This window comes from Empidonax traillii, unplaced genomic scaffold, assembly GCF_003031625.1.
Source record: "Empidonax traillii isolate 1590-97213 ecotype Southwest subspecies unplaced genomic scaffold, ASM303162v1 scaffold246:size859669, whole genome shotgun sequence".
NCBI lineage: Eukaryota > Metazoa > Chordata > Aves > Passeriformes > Tyrannidae > Empidonax > Empidonax traillii.
Window position 1 is genome coordinate 35,637 of NW_020955439.1, and position 20,406 is coordinate 56,042.

The following is a 20,406-nucleotide window of genomic DNA, read 5'->3' on the forward strand; positions in this document are numbered from 1 at the left end:
CGCTGTTCCTTGCCCCTGCCAGGATGGTTTCTCTGTCCTGTAAAGTCTTGGACTGAAATAATGACTCGTGTCCCTGACAGTTGCTGGTTAGCTGGGTTTGGTTAATATGTGATTAATTTTAAGGACTTTTACACAGCTCTGTGGGAGGCTGTGCTTTGTGATCTTTACCTTGGGCACTGGATGGGAGACAAACTTCAGCCCTAGGCCAAGGGGCTGGAAGCAGTTGGGGCACAAAGGGGATACAGGATGGTTGGCTACCCATTCATAGCTGAAAGGTCAAGCAGCTACAGGCTCATGCCTCTTCCTCTCACTCCTATTTCCTCCTGCACTTGGTTTTGCTCCTCTTCCTCAGTTTTCTGCTGAACTCACTGCTGTCTCTGATCTCCTTCCTTCCACTTTTACCCTCTACCACGTCCTGAGTGTCCTATCTTTTCCCTTAGACACATGCTCTTTGCCTCCTCCACTGACACTGTTCCTTCTCATGGCTTCTCATCTGATCAGTCCTCTTCTGACAGCTTTCTTCTCCAGCTCCCAGCCTCCCTGCTGGAGAGTCCCTGCTCTCCTCCCTGGTTCCCAGTGAGTTCAGATGGCTCAGCAGCTGGGCAGTGGCTTCATCTTTCAGGCCTAAGGCCCTGCCAAGCTTGGGTAAAACATGGATAGGAAGAGTGTTAAACCTTGGCTTAAGGCCTTGTCTGTGCATAGAAATCATTACTTTTTCATTGAACTTTTCAAAATAAAGCTGACTTGGGAAACTGCAGTAGGTTCTGGGATGTGTCAGCCTGAACTGGGATTATTCCAGCACAGACATAAGACAGGTGTTACTGCTGCAGCAAAATGTGTTTGAACAAGGATGACGTTTTCCTGGATCCCAATCTGGAAGAGCGTTTGGGTTTGCTCCAAACTGGATGACATTTTTAACAGGTGACTGTGTGGCAATGAGGTTGGGTGGCGATGAGCTGCTGGATCTTGGCAGGGATTTGGCAACCCTGCACTCTGCTTGGGCAGATCTCTGAAGTGCAGCGTGACACCAGAGAATGGGAGCTGTCCTCTGCTGCCCTGGCCACCAAAAGGAAGGAAGTGGGCATCTCCCTGATACCAAATCTCTGCCCAAACCAGCTGGGCCCTGAGCCCTGGGTCGTACTGACAACTGTGAAGGCTGCAGCTCCTCTCCTCTGGTGCCCTGTGGCAGCCCCACACGCCCTCCCTGATCCTCATGCCCATGAGTGAGGGGTTTGTGGCCCCGTGGTCTGGTGGCCCTGAGCAGCCAGCTGGGGACAGCGAGGGCAGGCTCTGCGCTGCTGGCCCGGGAGCTGTCACTGAGCGCCTGGAAGCTCTGCAGGATAAAGGCTTTTCACTGCTGCCAGTGTCTGCCAGCTCCTATTGCAATTAAAGGGTAATCTTTTCTAAATGGTGCTAAATTAAGGCTAAATCCCTCCCTCATGCCACATAAGAGGATGAATCCCTGGTTTTCTAAAAACAGCTTATTGTTCGGGCCACTGTCCAACCGACCCGTACAACAATGGTCTGGATGGTTTGTCTGCAGAGAGCACTCACACTTGTTCATTGGTCTGCCTGTGTAGATCCAACTCCGAATTCCCCCATGAAGAAGTAGAGTTAATTATCACTTCCTTGTGTTGCCTTTGGAGTGAAGCTTGGGAGAAGGTTTTCCCTTGCTGAAGTCCTTCTCCTGGCTGCTGTGGTGGGGGGAGATGGCTTTGCCTGTGGCTGTGTGTGCTGTGCAAGGGTTGTGTTTGGAGCCACCAGCTCTGGCAGTTTGTTGTAATCCAGGTGACTGTGTGCATGAAACTGTAGTTTAAATCATTGTTGTAAGTCAACAAAGAGAGTTTTAACTTTTCACCTCTCTTGGAATTGATGATCCGGATTAATCAACGTGATATGCAACAAACTTCACCCCTGGGGACAGGGGGAGGGAATTCCTTTTGAGCCCTTGTTGACGTTAGGCTTTTATGCCTCTCCTTAGGGGAATTGCTGTGTCCATAGAGCAAGGTGCAGTCAGGAAGTTTATTTGCTTATAAATATGTGGATTTGTTTTTGAAAAGGTTCTTCATTGAGCAAATGCAGTTGAGTAGTATAGAGGAAGGGGGAGGAATGGGGACATTAGTTTGTGCCCAGCTCATCAGTGAAAAAATATTCAGAAGCTTGCTTTGATTCCACATTGTAACACAAGTTCCCTGGAGGGGGAAGGGAAGACTAATTTGGGGAATTTCAGTGGGATAATTCCAGCAGTAGGATCTGAAATATACTGTTATATAAAATCTTCTATTTATTATGTAAGACTTTTCCCCCATCCTGTTCACTTAATATCTGACATAGCAACGTCTGTAGCAATCCTACAAAACCTCAGACCTGGTCTGGGCCTTCTTGGTCTGTCTCCAGGCTCAGGATTAGGTGGCTTCTGAATAGTCTGATGGTACAAATCTGTAACAAACATTCCCTGTCTTGGAAAACAAAAACAGAGGCAAAACAGGAGAGCTGGCTCAGCAGCCGTGCTGGTGACAAGTGGCCTTTGAATTAATCCTTGCAGTGGTTGGAAAGTGACGTTCCCTCACCTGTCCAAAACCCAGACCAAGCTTTCTGTATGGTTGTTGTTGGTTTTTGTTTTGTTTTGGTTTGTTTGTTTCTTTGTTTTTTTAAGATGATAATAACATTTGTTTCTTTTCAGTGGGTCTGGAAGTCAGTGAGCACTGCTGAGGAATGTAAACATTCCTCCTGCTTCCTGCTGCTCAGCTCTGCTTTGCTGCAATGTCCTGCCCTGCCCTAAATCAGGGGTGTGATGAACTTGTGAGCACAAGAAAATAAAAGCAGATCCGTTCAGAGGACGAAAAATACTTCTTTTTTATTTTTGAGCAATACTTTAGGTATACATACAAAGTTTCAATCTTATTAGTTGGAAATTGATTATTTAAAAAATGAAATACAAGATTTATTTATGTTTTGGCTTAGCTTTGGAAAGAGATATTCCACCAGCTGTTTTAGGAGCTCTAATTGTGATCTATTTTCAAAGTTTCCAGAAGTCATGGACTTGATTTGCTGCCTTTTAATTCTGAGTGTCTGGGGCTTTGGAGTAAAATAACAGTGCAGATTATTCAGGTTCTTGTCTTTGACAATCTTGAACAGATTGATAGAGCTTGAGCCAGTCCTTTGCTTTGTAATGTTTCTGGCATTTTGTCACTGTGTGTGAGTCCCTCATGCTGTTTGAACATCTTCCTTGCTCTTCATTGGCTCCTCTGAAGCTCTGTTGTCATTTCAGGTTTCAGATCTTGGCCTTGGACTCCCAAGACAGAGGTTTTCCAAGACACTTCTCTGGAACTTGTTGTAGTGATCTGTATTTTTGTTCATTTCTAGCTGTAGTTAACTGCTCTTTGCACGTATTAAATTCCTGCTAAGCAATTCTCTGAAGAGTTTGGTGATTCCATCTTATCTGTGTTGAATCCTGCAAGTTTTGCTGCATCTTTTAACTGTCAAGATTTATTTTTTGTAACAATTTCCTTCTCTGATGAGGTGCTTTACAGTTCAGCCAATCACTTAAAAATCAATATGACTTCTCTTCATAGTCTTTTAATGAACAAAAAAACCCCCACCCTTTGCCATTTCCAAAAATAATCTGGCTCTTGTCCTATTGTCGTTCAGTCATTATTTTTTTTAACAAACTCTGCTCTCTTTTCAGGAGCCAGTGGTTTGTGTATGACCATTGTGCAGTCTGAAGGCAGTTTCCTGTTGCTTGCTTGCTGCTGCATTGCTGGCAAGGACAGGCTCCTGAACACTGGAGGGTTTGTTTGTATGTTTTCTGAAGATCCATGTTGGGGTTTTGGTGTGGATTTTTTGATTTTTTTTTTTTATTATTTTTAACAGATAGCTCCTGTGAAAGTTTTCAGAAGCTGGTGTTCATAAATCGCCCTTGGCTCTCTCAAATTACATCCAATTTGCAGAATTCCTGAGTTTATCCTGGTCTTGGACACTGGGCCTTGCTGAGGTGAGGTCTCCTGTTGCACTCAGCAGCTCTGTCTTCCAAGTGATGAGACTCGTTCACTTCTTCCCCTGGGCAAAGCTTAAATCTGAGAAGCTTCTGTATGAAGAAAAAAGTCTGGATTTTACACAGCTCTTTTTTAAAATCTGGAAATACATACCAGGATTTAAGTTTCTTAGTGCTGGAGTTGCTCTCAGGTAGAGAAGCTTAGACCAAGCCTCACTTGTTCTAAAGGCAGGTTTAGCATTCAGTCCTTATCCTGTTCTTCAGCAATTTGCTTGGACCTGATGGTAATTCCGGGATTGGACACAAGGGGAAAATCGTTCACAGTGAGAACAATCAGCCATTGTAATAACCTCCCCAGGGAAGTGATGGATTCCCCAGTGGTGGCTGCTGGTTGAACAGGGTGCTGGACCACCTTGTCTAGACTGTGCTTGAAGCAGAGGATCCTTTGAGGTGCCTTCTGGAATAAAACACCTCCTGGTGTTCTATAATTACAGGGATGATTTGGCCTTATCTTGCCTGAGAGCAAACCTGCAGTGTGTGGTGTTATCAGTGGACTTCCATCTATATAAATGTGTGCTGACTAAACTCTGGGACTCAAACTTCCAGTGCATGGACCATGCTGACTGGTCTGTCTTTGATTTTGAAAAAAATTAATAAATAAAAGGAATTTGGAAAGCTGGTGAGAAGATGAATTTTCCTTCCATCGGCATCTTTCAGTGGAAGGGGAAGTATCTAAACAAATTAATTTTGCCACGCAGCTCATGAGGACACATCCTAACTCGTATTTGACTGAGAAATTGGCCAGTTTGGAGGAATGGAATTTTTTTTTTTTTTCCTCATCAGTTTTAATCATGGTGTTTATCCAGTCTGCACACCGATCAGCTGAAGTGGCAGAAGTCACTTCTCTCACTTTCTGTTTGTATTTATGGGGCTGAACTCCAGGAAGACATGTCCTCCTTCATAAATACAGGGAAGAGCAGCTCTGAAATCAGCCTTTGTCATGGAATTACTACGAGTGTGCTGATTTTTAATTCACCTTCCCCTTGTTTTCACACTCACTCGTCTGCCACCATTTTTCTGCTTACTTAATAAGGGCTTGATGTTGAAGGGCGTGGTGCTTTGATTGCCAGCTGATGGCTGCTAACAAGATTATTCCTTTGCTTTTGCAGCAGCTCTGTGCTGGTGAAGGTTCTCTCGTGTTAACAATGGCAGTTTGTGTGTGTGAGTTAGATTAAAGCCTTGTGGGGAGAGCTCTGCACTTGGGGGCAGTGGATAAACTGGAAATTCCTAAGGGTTAAATATAGATCTGAGTGAGGAGACGTGAACTGGCCAAAGGGACTGCAAGATTCTGTAAAGCAACGTGGTTTTGGTTGTTTGGAGAGTTCTAATTTAGGGAATGCTTGACCTTTAAACACAAGGGCCTTGGCACAGTGCGAGAGGGGCAAGCACTAAAGGATCAGTGCTCTTAATGGGGATCTGTAATTCATAGCAGCAGGACCTCTGCAGTCACTGCCTGGAATCTTTTGTAATTCTGAACAACACATGATGCTTATTAAAATCATTAAGAGCTGAAGAATGAAGACTTTGTTTTGAATTTTTTTTTTCTTTAGCACTGACCACGGAAAAAAAAAATAGTGTCTGTATTGAGTGAGGAGGTTTTTTGTTGTGTTTGAGTGGTTTTGCAGCAATGGTAGAAAAAAATGTAAAGAAATCCCCATCAGAGTGCCATATTTACACATCTGGGAAAGATTTCAAATGTACTGATTATTGCTTGTTGTTTTTCTGTGATACAAACAGAATCAAACTGTAGCGTGTGTGATGGCTTAGATATCTCTTCTGATATGATCCATTTTCTGTGCTTGTGTTTATCAGTCAGGATCTTGACTATCTTCCACTACTGTAAATGAAAGAACTTAAGCCCTTGGTGTCAAGTTTAGGGCAGGTAGTGGGAACAGGAAAACTTCTGTTCAAAATCTTTTGTCAAGGCACTGAAGCTTCAATGTCAAGGAAATAAAAGAAGGGGCTTGTGTTAAAGCATCTTGGTGTTCCTAAACAATTCTTTAAAGCTCTACAGAATTGCAGTTGTTTGTCGTAATTGAATGGAAGTAAATGCATGTATAACTGATACAAGGAATTTTTTTTTTTTTAATTTATAGTATATAATAAGAATTTACTTTCTATCCATTTCCAGAAATGGCCCAGGAAAAAAAAAAAAAGGAATAAAAAGCAAGCAGGAATCTTTCTGATGATAGTAATTGCTAACGTTCTTTAACTATTAAAAAAATATAGCACTTAAAAGAATCCACATAAGAGGTGCTAAAGAAGCCCGTGGTACCATCAGGGCTGGGCTTTGGAGACTCTGGGTTTGCTCATAAGCTGGAAAACAAAACCGAACTTTAATCGTGAGAAGTATTTGAATGTTTGGAGAGAAGAGGGCACTTGCATTGCAGCTGATGGTGCCATGAGAACGTGGTGATTTAGGACCCCTCAGATGGCCAAGGAGCAGTCACACATCCCAGGACCTGGAGCACCCTCAGCGTGTGTGTCACAGCGTGCAGGTCTGGCTGTGCTGTCCGTTTTAGCGAGCGAGGACAGTGCCTGTTATTTCTCTATTTTGACAAGCATTCTGCCCCAAAATAAGCAGTCACTGCTGCAATCCTGACAGGGCTGTGTAACAATAGCTGCCAGCGTGGCTGTGCTGTCATAATCTGGGGACTTCCTCCCAATCCTGGTGGGACCCGTGGCAGGGATGGGGCCCCTTGGGGCCTTCCCTTCCTGTTTGCCAGTGTTTCAGTCATGCACCAGGGCTCCATTTCCTCCTGGGTTTTGTAATTCTCTCTTCCCTACCCCTCCCCTTTCCTCCAGAAAGTGTCTCATAGAGTTGAGCAGATGGAAATGCCTTTGTTTTCCCTTTTTGCGAGTGATGGTAGAACCCTGTCCTCGCAACTTCTCTGGCACTCACACCGCTGTCAGCCAGACAGCTGAGGGGATGGGCAGCACCTTGGTGACCACAGCAGCTGGACACAAAAGAAAGATTACACAGTTGTAGTTGGATGAAACTCTCTGGACCTTTGCTTAGGTTCTAAGGGGAAAGTAAATTTGCCCTTCAGGTATAAGGAGTTCATAATGAGAGTGCAATCAGATAACAAAAAAAAGTCTACCTTAGCAGAGCAGAAATAAGTACTGATGGTACTTTTAATGATGTGCCTTATGCAGTTGTGTGTGTCAGAATGATTGAAGACCCCTAAGACCAGAAAACCTGACTAAGAGGTTTGGTTTTTATAAAGCTCTTTGTGTACAAGGCACATGAGCAGCCAAGCTGACAGGTGACTGACACGTGCAGGAAGTGATTCCTCACTTACCATTCAGTCTCCTTCAGTGATTAAAACTCTGCTGGAGTATTTTAAAATTAATTAGTCTGAGATTTTTTTTTAAATTTATTTTATTTCCCCCCCAAAGTGCCTCATGTCTTGGTTCATTCTGGTGCCAACAACACCCAGATGTTTACACGTGTTGGGCTGTGTTTACACAGCCGTATTTCTTACTCCTGGTGGAGCAGGGTTTGTTCCTTAAAGCCTATCTTGCCACACCAGGGGAAGCCACTGTGCTGGTGCACAGGCAGGGTAATGAGCTTTACATTAAATATGTTTTGCAGGATGCAAGTCACTTCCTCACGTGTTTTTTTTTTCCGGAGTGGGTGTGCCCACACAGCAGGCAAGCGTTGTTCTTAGTCAGGAGGATCCCTCGTGCAACAACATGCTGATGCTGTTAGCTATTGTATTAATAACTAAATAAATAAATTAAAAGGAAAACATTTACTTGAGTGTCACTGGAGGATTTCATGCTCGCTGTCAGCCACACAGATAAAAGGCCCTTGGCTGGGAAGCAAACCCTTGCATGAAGAGAGTGGAAGGGAGACTTCCATCCCTGCTCTGTGTGTGTGTGGGTGGCCCTTTGGTTACCAATAATTAAAGAGTGAGGGGAAGCTGTGTCATCTCATCCCTGTTCGCTCAAACTTGCTCCCAGTTAAAACAATCATCTTCTCAGTTCTCTAATTGCAAATGCTGGGCTGGGACAGAGGAGGTGACAGAGAGGTTAAAACTAATTTCTGGAGGCTGCTGAGCCGGGGAGCAGTTCCCTTGGCGCCGGCTTAAACTCTTGGTCGACCTCATAGAAACCTGCAATTAAACACTGGTTGCATAAGTGGATTGTGCTCATATTTAATAAGTAATCTTTCTTGTGTGGGAACGAGGATGTTAGATCTTGTGTTTTATTTTTGTGCTGATTTGGTTGAAAAAAATGTTGATAGTTCACACTAGTGCAGCAACTTCTCTCCAGTATGAAGTTAAGCTGTAGCATTGATGGATGTTCGGCTTTTCCAGGAGTAGATGGGCAGCCTGATACTCCAGATTTCTGCAGTGTCACTTGGTTTCCTTGCAGCCTGTTACTTTACAGGCACCTAAGGATAAACGAGCTCAGCTGTAGGGTTGTGCTGCAGCGATGATGCTCTGGAAGGACTAATCCATCTGCAACCCAAACCACGTTTTATAGAAAGGCAATCTGGAATTATTTCGTGTGTTAATTGGGATTTCACCAAAGAAAGCGTAAACTATTACTGTTAACAAAATCAAAGCCAGACCAAGGGCTGGACTCTTTTCCTGGTGTGTGTGCACAAATCTTCACTGTTGCATCACCTCTTGGAAGAGCTTTGGTGACCGTATGGGGTGGGCTGGCACGGTAGGAAGTGATGTAATGTTTTGAAAAGCCTCACAATTCTTCTGAAGGTAACAGATCTGCTGTGGGCTGTGGTGGTTGTGCATCTGCTCCTTAGCTAAGGATTGCATTTGGCCCTTGGGGATATTTGAGTGTGGGAGAAAGGGTCTGCTCCCAAACTTGTGGAAATGTGAGAGCTTTTGTGACAGTGTGTAGCAAATGAGGAGCTTTGTTAAGTTGGTTTTTATAAGTTTATAAGTTGTCTTCCTTAAGTATAACTCCTCGTAACTTTAAATACAGTCACGCATGTGTTTAGAGGATCAAGATCTCATTTGATTTTTCTTTCATCCCCTTGCAGAAGCTTTTAGGGTTAAGAAAAGCTCAGCTGACTCTGGAGTAGCATCGTGGTACCCTACACGAGGCTCAGTGGAAAAGAGCAAATTAGCACAAGCACAGAAGGGGAAATGCTGGTGTTACGGAATATTAGTAATTACCTCACTGTCAAGTTATGTCCATAGGTTGAAGGTGAAGGTAAGAAGGAAGGCAGTGATGTCAGCAGAGGTACCTCACGATGCATCTGCTCAGTATGCAGTTATATACTGATCCTACTGAACAGCAGTGGGTATCTCTGTGATTATTAGCACTAGATGAGAGCATTTTCCTCTATGGATTATTGTAACAGGGCTGTGTGAGGCAAGTGCTTAAGATAACTCTGCACTGTCCTTTATGAAGGGTGTAATTTCATTATGGTCTTGCTGAGTTTGAAGGTTCATCACATTACCTGCTCAGCACTATTGGTGAGCTTTAATGAGTTGCTCTTTGAGGTCACCTGCCAGACTTGCTCCTGGTTTTCAGTTCCTAAAAATTATTTCCTTGTGGGTCATACCTGCATCAAATTTCTGCACTGTCACCTGTAATGCTCGTCCTGACGGTGGCTCGGCTCGAGTGCCTGCAGAGAGGTGACAGCATAACAGGACACCACTGCTCAGAATCCATTTACAGTCGCTTCTTGATTCACCTGCAGAGGAAGATGAAGATGCAGCTGAGCAGGATCAGACTGATGTTGTTGTGAACTGCCCTGTACAAATAAATCATTCCATCAAATTTAGCAGAAGGGTTTAAAAATCAGCAGTCGGTGATTAAAATTTCTGTAGCGTGATTTCTGGAAAGGGTCGGGTTGAGTTGTGCTTCGATGCTGCAGTGGCCAGCTAAGGGCACTCTGCACTTTAAAGCGTCTTGTCTCCTCTGCTGTCAAGCTTCTAAGCAGTGCTGATGTTCAGCAGCATTAACTCTTGTCCCACACATCTCCCTCTTTCTTTCTTTTGAAGAGAAAAGAAGAAATCCTGGCCCAGAGTATTTGCTGGCAGCAGACAGGACCATTAGTTCATTGATCTGTTATGATGCACAGGAGACAAAGATGCCTCAGAATAGCTTGGTTTATGTTTTTCCTTAGCCCATCAGACCTGAAATTATCCTGAAAGGAGTACTTTCTTTCTGATGACTATGTTGTTTCCTCTCACCATCCTGCCCCCACATGCTCCTTTTCATTATTTATAAGAAAGCACAAATGTATGCTCACCAAAATCCCCCTTCCTCTCTAATTTGAGCTCAGTAGAATGCACTTGGGGCCTTTTAATTTTCAGTCCGTGTTGCAGTTGCAGCCATTTTTCTTAACAAAACAAACAAAACAAAACAAAAAAAAAAAGGGAGAGAGAGAAAAGAAAAAAAGAGAGAAAAGAAACCTTGGCTGAGTGCCCATTGCAGTCACTGAAGCAGCTGCTGGTTAGCATTTACTCCAAGACAGGCTGGTTGTGAGGTGGCCATGGGGACACCACCCTGCCCACTGTCTGCAGCACAGGACACTGGGGGTGAGGAAATGCTCCACACTGTCAGCAAACACGTTCTTGACGTCGGTAGTCACATGTGCTTGTGAGTGGCAGCATTTTGGGAGGGTGTGTATTTAGCTGATTTATAGCTCGAGCTGTGAAACAAAACTAAGGTTTCCATCTTCAGGGGCAGCCGACGCCCACTGTCCTTCGTGGCAGATGAATGAAACACCTCGTGACTCGTGTCCTTTGGCTTTTAACTCCCGGCTCTCCAGGACCTCCCCTTGGGAGTCAGGGTGGACAGTAATGAGTCCTGGCAGGGCTGGCTTTGCTGGGTGACACCAAAGGGAGAGCATGTCCCCTGATCACAGTTCAGTGCCTGCAGCTGAAGGAGGGGAGGAAGTGTGCTGATCTCTGCTAATCAGCACAAAGCCTTGTGAGGGGGGAAAAAAAGGCTTGAATCTCTCTTGAGCTGTTGTAAAGAACAACAGAAATAAAATGCCGTGTTTAATATTTAGTCTTATGACTTTCATCCTTTTCTAAAAAAGGACATCTTGATTAATGACACCTTTTCTCATTGGGGCATTGGGTTCTGTTTAATTTTTTGATGGATAAACCACTTTTTTGCTGTAAGGGCAGCTAATGATAGCCTTCTAAATGGGGACATTTCTGCAAATCATTCTTGATTTTCAGGACAGAATCAGCAGAAACAGATCTAACGGAGTGCTCCTGAATCGAGAGCAGGCATCTCTGTGTGTGTTTCCTCTGGCGAAACAATGGACATCACTCTGCTTTTTAGACTTGATTGAGGAAGGCAAGGGTTTCTTTTCAGACAAGCTCTCCTGTATTGCCTTTCTCCTGTATTTATGCCAGAATTTTCCAGTCAGTAAGTTTGAAACTCATTCCTCTTCTCCCTAACACGCCTCGTGGAGGAACATGTTGTGCAAATTCCGTGACTATGACAACAAGAAGGGCTGAAGCAGCCCCTAAACATCACTGGGTGAGCAAAGGCAAGGGTTAATGCCTCATGCTGCTTCATCTGCTGAGTACAATTAGCATGGCTCAGCAGCGTTTCACTGCAGAGGGAAGGGCAGCATGGCGTTTATTAAAGGCTGCCCCTTGCTGCTTGGCATTTCAGCATCACGTGTGGCTGGATGCACAGCCTGGATCCGGGGAAGGGACACAGCTCCTGGCTGGGTTAGCGCTGCTGCAGGACCTGCACAGGAGAGGGAGGCTTCACTTGTGGGGAAACGAGCACGAGGGACAATGGGGGCCTGTTTTCACTCATGATTCCTTTATGGGAAGGTTAAAGGAGAAAAAACATGCACGCTTGGGTGTGTAGGCTGAAGGCAATCCAGCAGTGATGCCCTGCCTCTCACTTCCAAGTGACAGTGTTTAATTAGAGCCTGCTGGGATGAGCCCTTCTGGCTCCGGGGCATTTGTGGTTGGGCAGGACTTGTGGAGTTTGCTGCCAGCATACTTTACGGTGTTGGATTGATCCTGTTTTCATTGTGGTTTTCAACTTTTGAAGATTACCTTTTAATCTCAGAAAATTGGTTGTTGAAGTAACTGCCTGGGGAATATGAGTTGGTTCTCACGAGCGTCGTGGTGCTGTTTGCAGGACAGAAGGTCCAACTGAAACGAAAAAAAATACTCCCTTATATAAGTGCTTCTCATTCAGGACTCTGGGTGTAAGGATGTAAACATGCACCTTCTGAAGAGACAGCCCTTGCCGGTGGTGTGATGGTGTGGAAATTACGTGGGAAATGCCAGTCTTGGCTCAGGGTGCGGGTCAGGAGTGCACACACCCTTCTCACGTTATTCATGAAGTCCAAAAGAAGGTGTTAGTCCTGGCAAGTTGGGTTTATGACCACGTCAGATGAAGAAAAAATTACTAATGCTGCAGAGCATAAAAGTGCTGGAGTGTTGTCACCGTGAAGTTTGTCCTTCCTCCTGTATTGGCTGGATAAATCTCTTCCCAGGATAAGTACATTTTCAGACTAGTGCTTAGGTTGATTTCACCTGCTTCTTCATATAATGGGAATTTTCATATAAAAGGTGAAGTATAAAAGCAAAACTTGTTTATTGTGTTCCTGACTGGTTGTTTGTTTTTTTTTTTTTATTTAGATTTACTACTATTCTGTATTTCACAGGGCATTGGGAGTCTCGTGTCCCTCCTGTAGGTCAGGAAACTGAAGCAGAAAGCGATGGAATGGCTGTCCAAACAGCCAAGAAATGTACTGAAGAGCTGGGAATAAAACCAGTCTCTGGAGATTTATAGCTGCTAATACTTAACTTATTTAACAGAGACTGCCCGAAGGGAAGCAGCTGCAAAAAAAATAGATTCCACATTTAATATTAGCAAGCAGTTTATGAGTAAGGGTGGTTTAGTTTGCTGTTTTCTCCCCCTGTCCCCGGCATGTTTTCTTTAATCTTTGTGAGGGAAGAATTTCTATGAGAGGTGAATTTCCAGAATTAGAAAGAGCATGAAAATGTTGCAGATGCCTTACAAAGCCCCAGTAGATTGCTTGTCACTTCACCTCCTCCGGCCTCTTCTGAGAGCAGCAGCATTCCAAGGCATGGGAGTGAATTCCTGCCGCGTGTGGATTGCAGTGAGTGGTTCCCATGGTTCCCTCCCCTCCTGCCTTTGTGTCCCTCTCAGGGGAATTGGTGGGGCAGGAGGGAGGCCTTTAACACATTTCCAGGTTGCATCATTCCTACTGGTGTGCAGGATGTGGTGAACCAAGGGGTGGTTTAAAATAGCTGCTACCTGTGTTTCTCTTTCTGAATGAGCCAAAGTGTTGCTCTTTGTGACGCCTGTTGGGGCTGTTTTGTGGGAGGACACGGTCGATATTTTAAGTGAGGAGAGGGTAATCTTTTCACCTCCTTAGCATGTTTTATCTGTATACCACGGAGGAGCTGCCTCACACTGTAACTCAACAATGGGGTGATGGGCTGGGACAGCCTAAGACATTTCAGCGTGGCTCAGGAGCGTCCAGAAATAATTGCTACTTCAGACCCAGCGAGTGGCCTTTGTGAAACAAAAGGATGGTTTTGACACGGGCAGGTGTCCTTGTAATGACAGCTTTGAGATTCAGAAAACAGTTGGAACGTCTGAGAGACTACCGGGGGAGTGCCAGAGAGGCAGAGCTGCTCGCCTTGCCGAGGAGAGAGAGCGGGCACAGGGAGCAGCTCTGTCACACCCCAGCTGGGACCTGCAAGGGCAGGTCTGGGAGGGTGCAGGGAGAGGCTAATGCTGCGGCTGCTCCTCGTGCTGGGTCTTGTGTGTGCCTCTGAGACTCAAGAGCTGTCATGTTAACACCTTTCCTCGTAAATTCATTTAGGAAGCAAGCAAACCGCTTCCTAGCTGCTTCAGCAATTTCCACACCTGAAGCCAAGCTCTCAGCTTCAGTAAAGCCTCGGGTTACACCTATAAGAGGACCCTACATCCCAAATCACAAAAGCAGTGGAAATGGAGCAGTCATGCCTTCCAACAAAGAAGTCAGGCGCTGGGGATTTTAAGTGAAGTGTCTCCTGCATTTCTCCAAGCCATTTCCACTGTCTTGATTTAGACTGTGGTTTATCCCCCAACTTTTTTTTTTTTTTTTTTGGTGGGCTCATATCAAAGGAATATTGACCGAGGAAAGAGGCTACAGCCACTTGCCAACTGTGTCCAGCATGGCCAACATCTGTCCCCTAGCTCTTGTGACAGTATGTGGAGCTGCTGCTTAGCTGCTGATGGGGGCACAATTGCTTTCAGCCCTCCAGTGCAAGTTAATGCAGTTTAAGTGTCTAGCTAACTAAGCTGACAGGCTAAATTAGACTTTTATCATCAAATCCCAGCAGCAGTGCACCAAAGTAATATATTCTAAAAATAGTCTCCTGTATACTTTTACCATTTAAAAAAAAAAAGCCATCAGCAGGTCTCTCTAATCTGTGAGGAGGATATTGTGATCTTATAAGGCATTTGCATTTCTTCCTGCTGAACCTGAAACCTTGTTAAATCTCGAGTAAGTCTGATGATCACACTGTGGCTTAGCTCGAATGGAAGGAAAGGAGCATCAGAGCTGGACCATCCTGCTGCCATCCTGTCCCTCCTGGCATTGCCAGAGCATCCCTGCTGGTTTGGATGGCTGGTGGCTTGGCACAAGGGAACTCTACAGCCAATTCCTCCTCTGCCAGGCTGCCCTCAGATCTCTGAGAGAACACACAGGAGCCTGCTATTAATTCCAGCAACACAACACTCTGAAACCATCTGAACCTTCTACTGCAGTATCAAAACCCTCTTGCTTGCTTTTGGGAGGTTTTATTTTCTTTTTCCTCTCAAATGTCGGTCTCTTAAAAGCATCAGCTCTTTGCCCTGGCGACGCATCATGGCACAAAAATGCCTGTTGTGTCTGTGCTGCAGCTTCCCCAGTGCTGCTGAGGAGGGTTTGGCAGCAGGGAGGTGAGTGAGATGAGGCAGCTCTTCAGTGAAAAGTTGAGAGAGCAGTTTGTGACTCTGCTCAGAGGCCTTGCTGGTGTCCAGGACTTCAGCTGTCAGGAAAGGAGGGATGAGCTCTGGTTGGTGCCCCTCCAGCCCCCACCACACTGATGCTGTCAGCAGCCCTGGCACCCAGCTGAAGGGAGCCAAGGAGGCCTGAGTCAGTGGGAGACAAGGGTTAGGTCATGCTCAGAGGGTTAGGATGTTTAGGGGAGCACATGACAATGCCTGTGTCTCACTGCAGTCCAAGCCTGATGTGTTCATTTAAGGACTTTGCTGAGAAACTGTTTAGTCACAGCGCTGCTCTGTTAACTGAAGAATGCAATGAAGAATGCACTTTACAGGAAAATTTAAAAGGAAAATATATGAGTGCAACGCACAAGGGGAATATACTTTCCTGTATTAAATTCCTTGCTCCCTGTAAAGATGCACCAATCTCTTCAGAGCACATTGGTATTACTTTTTTTAGATCATTTTTGGTCGTGACAAATCTGTTATTATGGAAAATGTGCAGTGCTTGGAGAAGCCATGGAAAACATCTCATGGTTTGAATCAGATAAGCAGAAGGAACTAGGAACTGAACTGGTACTGGAGTTTTGTAATTAAATTCAGATTGACAGTGCAGAAACATGAACAAAAATGCGACTGACTTTTAGTGCTAATTAATCTTCTGGTGCATATTAACATATCCTGATTAGTTTAATGTTGATGAGACATAATGATAATTAAAAGGTATTATTAAAAGCATTTTGTGTTATTTTGTGGGTTTAGCAGTCTAGTTCAGCAAATTTGGAAGCATAACCAGCATAGGTTGGTTGAATTTCATGATTTTTGGGCTAAGTAGAGGTAGAGTGACAGATCAAAGAAAAAGGCAAATAAGGCAGCACTGTTCTGAATTTCTCCGAGGCCTAGTCTGGCTTTTGAGCCTGACTGAGACCAACCTTTGCATCTCCTGTATGTTCTGGGGTTCTGAGGGAAGCATTTGGAACTCTCCAAGCAGTTGTGTTTCAGAGATTCTTCACATTTCGTGGTCAGCCAACAGCTGCGCTGCGACAAAGAGCTTCTTTCGAAAGGTTGGGTCTAAAATCTTAGCAATCTTGTTAAGAAGAACTTGATACCTTAGCAAGTGTGCTAAACCTTCATGGAACTGGGAAAATGTTCTTCTCAAAGCTTGGAGTTCTGTGTGAAAGCCTCCTTCAGTGGGGTGGGTTTCCTGCAAAAAAAACCCCCATCTGTGTGTCTGTAAGATGACTGAGATCGTGTTCCTCCTGCAAAACAAACACATGAATCTGTGTAATCATCAAACCTAGAGGAACCTTCATCTTTTATTGGGTCTGTCTGTTGAAAATCAGTACTTTAAACGCAGTTTAAATGCAGTTTGATCCAGGGTTTCATTTGAAGTGAACTGCGCTTGATCATTTTCTGTAACGTTGCAGTTTTTGGGTGAGTCTGCCTCATCCACTTGCCATCCATATTCCTTTTTCCATTTGTAATTATTATGGAGAGTTTTGAATTCTTGAGATTTATTTTAAGACCCCATTGACTGAAGATGAAATTTGTAGAAACTGCTATGGTTTTTAGCAGTGAGATTTTTCTAGGCTGTGATAGCACAGGGTCTTCTGCGTGCTTGGAGTCTGCTGATGTAAGAAATGGTGCAAACACAAAAGATTTTTTAATAGCACCTTGGCCAATGACACTAGCTTTGGTAAACCTTTATCAGCTCATTGTGGTGGATTTCCCATGGGGGTTATAATTGGCTTTTGGGCAGCATTCCCTAGTGGTTTTGGGGGGAGGAGAGGAGAAGGACCCCATGGACTGGTGTGGCTGGTAGGGGATGGCACCTTTGATACTGCTTCTGCCCTGATCTTTAGGAATCTGGAAGATGGGAACTTTGATAGTCCCTTGATATTGGTGTCTTGCTATAATTTCCTCGAGGCAGCTGCTCAGCAGAACGTGGTGCTTTGCAGCCCCCAGGTCAGAAACTTTTATTTTGTGAATAAATACTCTAAAGGGTATCATTCCAATGTAACTGTGAACAGTTTGCTTCCCTAGTAGATGGGAAATGGAGTTTTGGAAGAGGACAAAGAGCAGAGTGACTTCTATGTCTGTGCTTTAGATAACGTTAAAGCAAAAGTGGATGGGTAGATGCTGGACTTGGGGATGTGTGAAGGCTTAGGAGTTTCATGCATAGCAGTAAAAAGTCAGTTTTCCTTTTAATAGCTTGATTTAAAACAGATCTGGGCTGTAGCCATGGCAAGTAATTGCGTTGCCCTGTAATTTTGCACAATTTTGTTAAAAGTTTCCTGTTCTACATAGTCTGTTGGGATGGAAGTCTCCAAAACAGTGAATTGTTGACAGCAGACCGTGGAATTAACAACTTACCTTCAAGCCTCCCAACAAAAATGCGTTCTCTTTTATGAAAACCGGTGATCTGACAAAAACCTGTCATGTAAGAGTAAGATTTTTAAATACAGAATTTATTGTTGCAAGGTTTTATTGAAGCAAAAAATGCACAAACCTGTGAGAAATAAAGGGATATTTTACACGGGTAACTCAGTGTTAATAGCTCTTCCAAATTTACATTAAGCATTCCGCATCAAGGCTTAAGGCAGTTCCCGACTCTGGGAGATTAAGTGGTTTCTTGCACCTTTCTCTGGAGCATCTGGCATTAGCCTCTGTAGGAGACAGGATATTGGATTTATGGAAGCGCCCGGTCTCATCCGCTGTGGCAGCCTCTGTGTTTAAATACAGATTGTGACTCGGGCAAAATGATGACACTCTCTTCTTCAGCTGTTGCAGGAACCTGAGGCCCAGCCTCTGCATGGGGGAGTTTGAAGAGCAAATGAGTCAGTATTGCCAGGAATCCTTCCCTGGGTGGCATTCCTGAGCTCCCCTGTGGAATCGTGCCTTGGACCCTGTGGTCTGGCTGCTCAGCTGTGGCTCTGGGTGTGCTGAGTGTGCTTGTTGGCATCCTGCAAAGATGCCACTTCACTGGGCAAAGAGGTGCCCAGAGCCCCTTCCTCTGTGCCAGAGATTTGTCGTCCGTGCTGCTCCGTAAAAAGTGGATCTTAATTTGTTATGGGAAAAAAAAACAACCATAGTGTATTTGAGAAGCTGGCATGATTTTTGTTATCCCTTTAACATTTATGGAGATCTTGGGTATTAGGCTTTTAAGCTGCTTTGTTGAAACTCATTTGACAAGGACTTGCACAGATGGTGCTTTACTTTCTGTCTGAAATGTGTCGCTTTTTATTTCCCTTGGGTCATCTTGGTGAATCTGGCTAGAATTTCTTCAATGGATATTTGCTTATCTGAAATAAAATTTAGTCTGAGAGGAGCAATATCTGGGTGCCTTTAATCACAGGCAGAGCTAGCATATTTGATCAGCAGTTTCAGCCCTGCTATAGACAGTAGTTTCTGTGTTATTAATATGCCTGCTCTCATATACAGAAGTAATAAAATACTGGAATCTGTTTCTCTTCAAAGCATTTTTTTTTCCTGCAACGACAGTATTTTTTCTGGAGAGCTGTCTAAAGATGATCAATGCATGACTAGACAAGGAGTTTCAGATGCAGCTCTGTCCATGACCTGGCCTGACATTAATTTTGGCTGTGAAAACTTGCCGCGTGGACAGTGGCATCCCAAAAGATCCCGTGGCACCCGAAAGCTCCAGATAGGCCTTGGGTCGGATTGTGGCGAACGCGTGCGCAGCGCTTGAAAGATGTCATCTGTAATCCCATTGATTCTGGCCCATCTGCCGGGCAGGGTGTTGCAAATAAAACTGCTGAAAGTGGTCAGCTCTGCTCTGCAACATCTCCCAGGGACAGCCACGGGCAGGCTCCTTCCCACAGCCCCTGGGGTGTCCGTGTGGGGACCGTCACCTGCAAAACGAAAACCCCCACAGAAGCAGCAGCAGGAGGTGAAATAATGCAAATGCCAGGTCTAGACGGAGCCAGGCTGTGCTGCAGGGGCTGGCCCCGTGACCTGGCTGTGAGTGCCTCTGCTGGGGATGACGTCCCGGAGCGGGGAGCGGAGCCGGCTGCGGCAGCGTCCGCTGACCTACTTCAACCAGCCTGACCCCGCGGGCTTAGCCTGCTTCTGGAGCAAACCTGCTGACCCCGGCTGGGAGGGGGCTGTAATCCCCAGCCAGGAGCAGCTGCAGGGAGCTGTGTCAGGGCGAGTAAGCGTGGAACAGGCTGCTAATACCGCAGGGATTCTGGTTTTGCAGAAGCGAGTCCGACCCCGCCGCGGAGAACGCGCGTGTGCAGCAGTGCCTGGTCGCCTTGCAGTCATCTGGTTGAAAACCAGTCTTGTTTTAACAGTCAGTACGTTGTTGTTCCATCCCACAGAGGTTCTGTGTGAGCGTTCTGTGCATCACAAAGTACCTTGGATTTTGGGTAATGGATAATTCAGGTGCTGGGGTTTGTTTTCACGAGCCCAGCGTTGGCCACTTGATAGCGTTTGGAGGGCTGACCCCAGAAGAGGAGAGTGTAGGAAAAGGTCACATTCCTTTGCATCAAAGAGAAATGTATGAGGGTAAATATTATCAACTATTTTCAAACCGAAGTTACTTATGCAAACTTCTAGGTTTACTGATAAAAGATGTGTTCTCTCTGACTCTCCTCTAGGCTTTTGGACAGGCCCACACCAACCACAAGAAGGTAGCAGCAGATGGAGAGAGCAGAGAGGAGACCTTGATCCAGGAATCAGCTACCAAAGAAGAATACTACATGAAGAAGGTGATGGAGCTGCAGACAGAACTGAAGCAGATCAGAAACGTCCTTGCCAACACGCAGTCTGAAAATGAACGCCTTAATTCCGTCGCACAGGAACTGAAGGAGGTGAGCGGGGGGGGTGCAGGGTGCACCACAGCCTGCATTGTCACGCTTTCTTGTGCTGTGGAACACCAAAAAAAAAGGGAAGATTCTGGAGCTGAAAGGTGATTTGACAGACAGGTGTTTAGCAGTGCTGGTGCTGCATATCAGCTCCCTCAGCCCCAGAACTGCTGCCTTAAAAACCTGTTTAGGCCAAGCACAGGGATCCTCGGATGCACTTCTTCTGCCTCCCTCCCAGTGCAGACTTTCTTGCTGCAGAATATTTGTGGCATAATTTCCCTTTAAATCAGGTTTTCCACCCTGCCTTCTGAGAGGTGTGGGGTCACAGCAAACCACTGAATTGCACAAAGAGACTCACAGTAAAGTTTATAGTCATGTATTTTCTCTCGTGAAGTGACAGCTTTTACTTTTACATACAGTTGCTTAACTTACTGCTTCAAAGTAGCTTTGACCTTTTTTTTTTTTTTCCTGTTGCAACCTCGTCTTTTTAAGGGGAAATAATCACCAAGAAATTATAAATTATAAAGTTTAATTACTTTAAAAACCTGCAGCTCA

At 45.0% G+C, this 20,406-nt stretch overlaps 1 protein-coding gene across 6 annotated transcripts in view; it reads left to right on the forward strand.

Moving 5' to 3' along the window:
* The window catches only part of BICD2 (BICD cargo adaptor 2), a 68,410-nt gene that overhangs the window by 14,404 nt on the left and 33,600 nt on the right, over positions 1–20,406 (forward strand). For all 6 annotated transcript variants that reach the window (XR_003571750.1, XM_027888812.1, XM_027888811.1 and 3 more), the window contains exon 2: positions 19,645–19,857. Coding sequence is in view for 5 of the 6 variants with exons in the window: in XM_027888812.1 (XP_027744613.1) it covers positions 19,645–19,857 (213 nt within the window). In the remaining variant the exon portion in view is untranslated. The remainder of the gene's footprint in view (positions 1–19,644; positions 19,858–20,406) is intronic.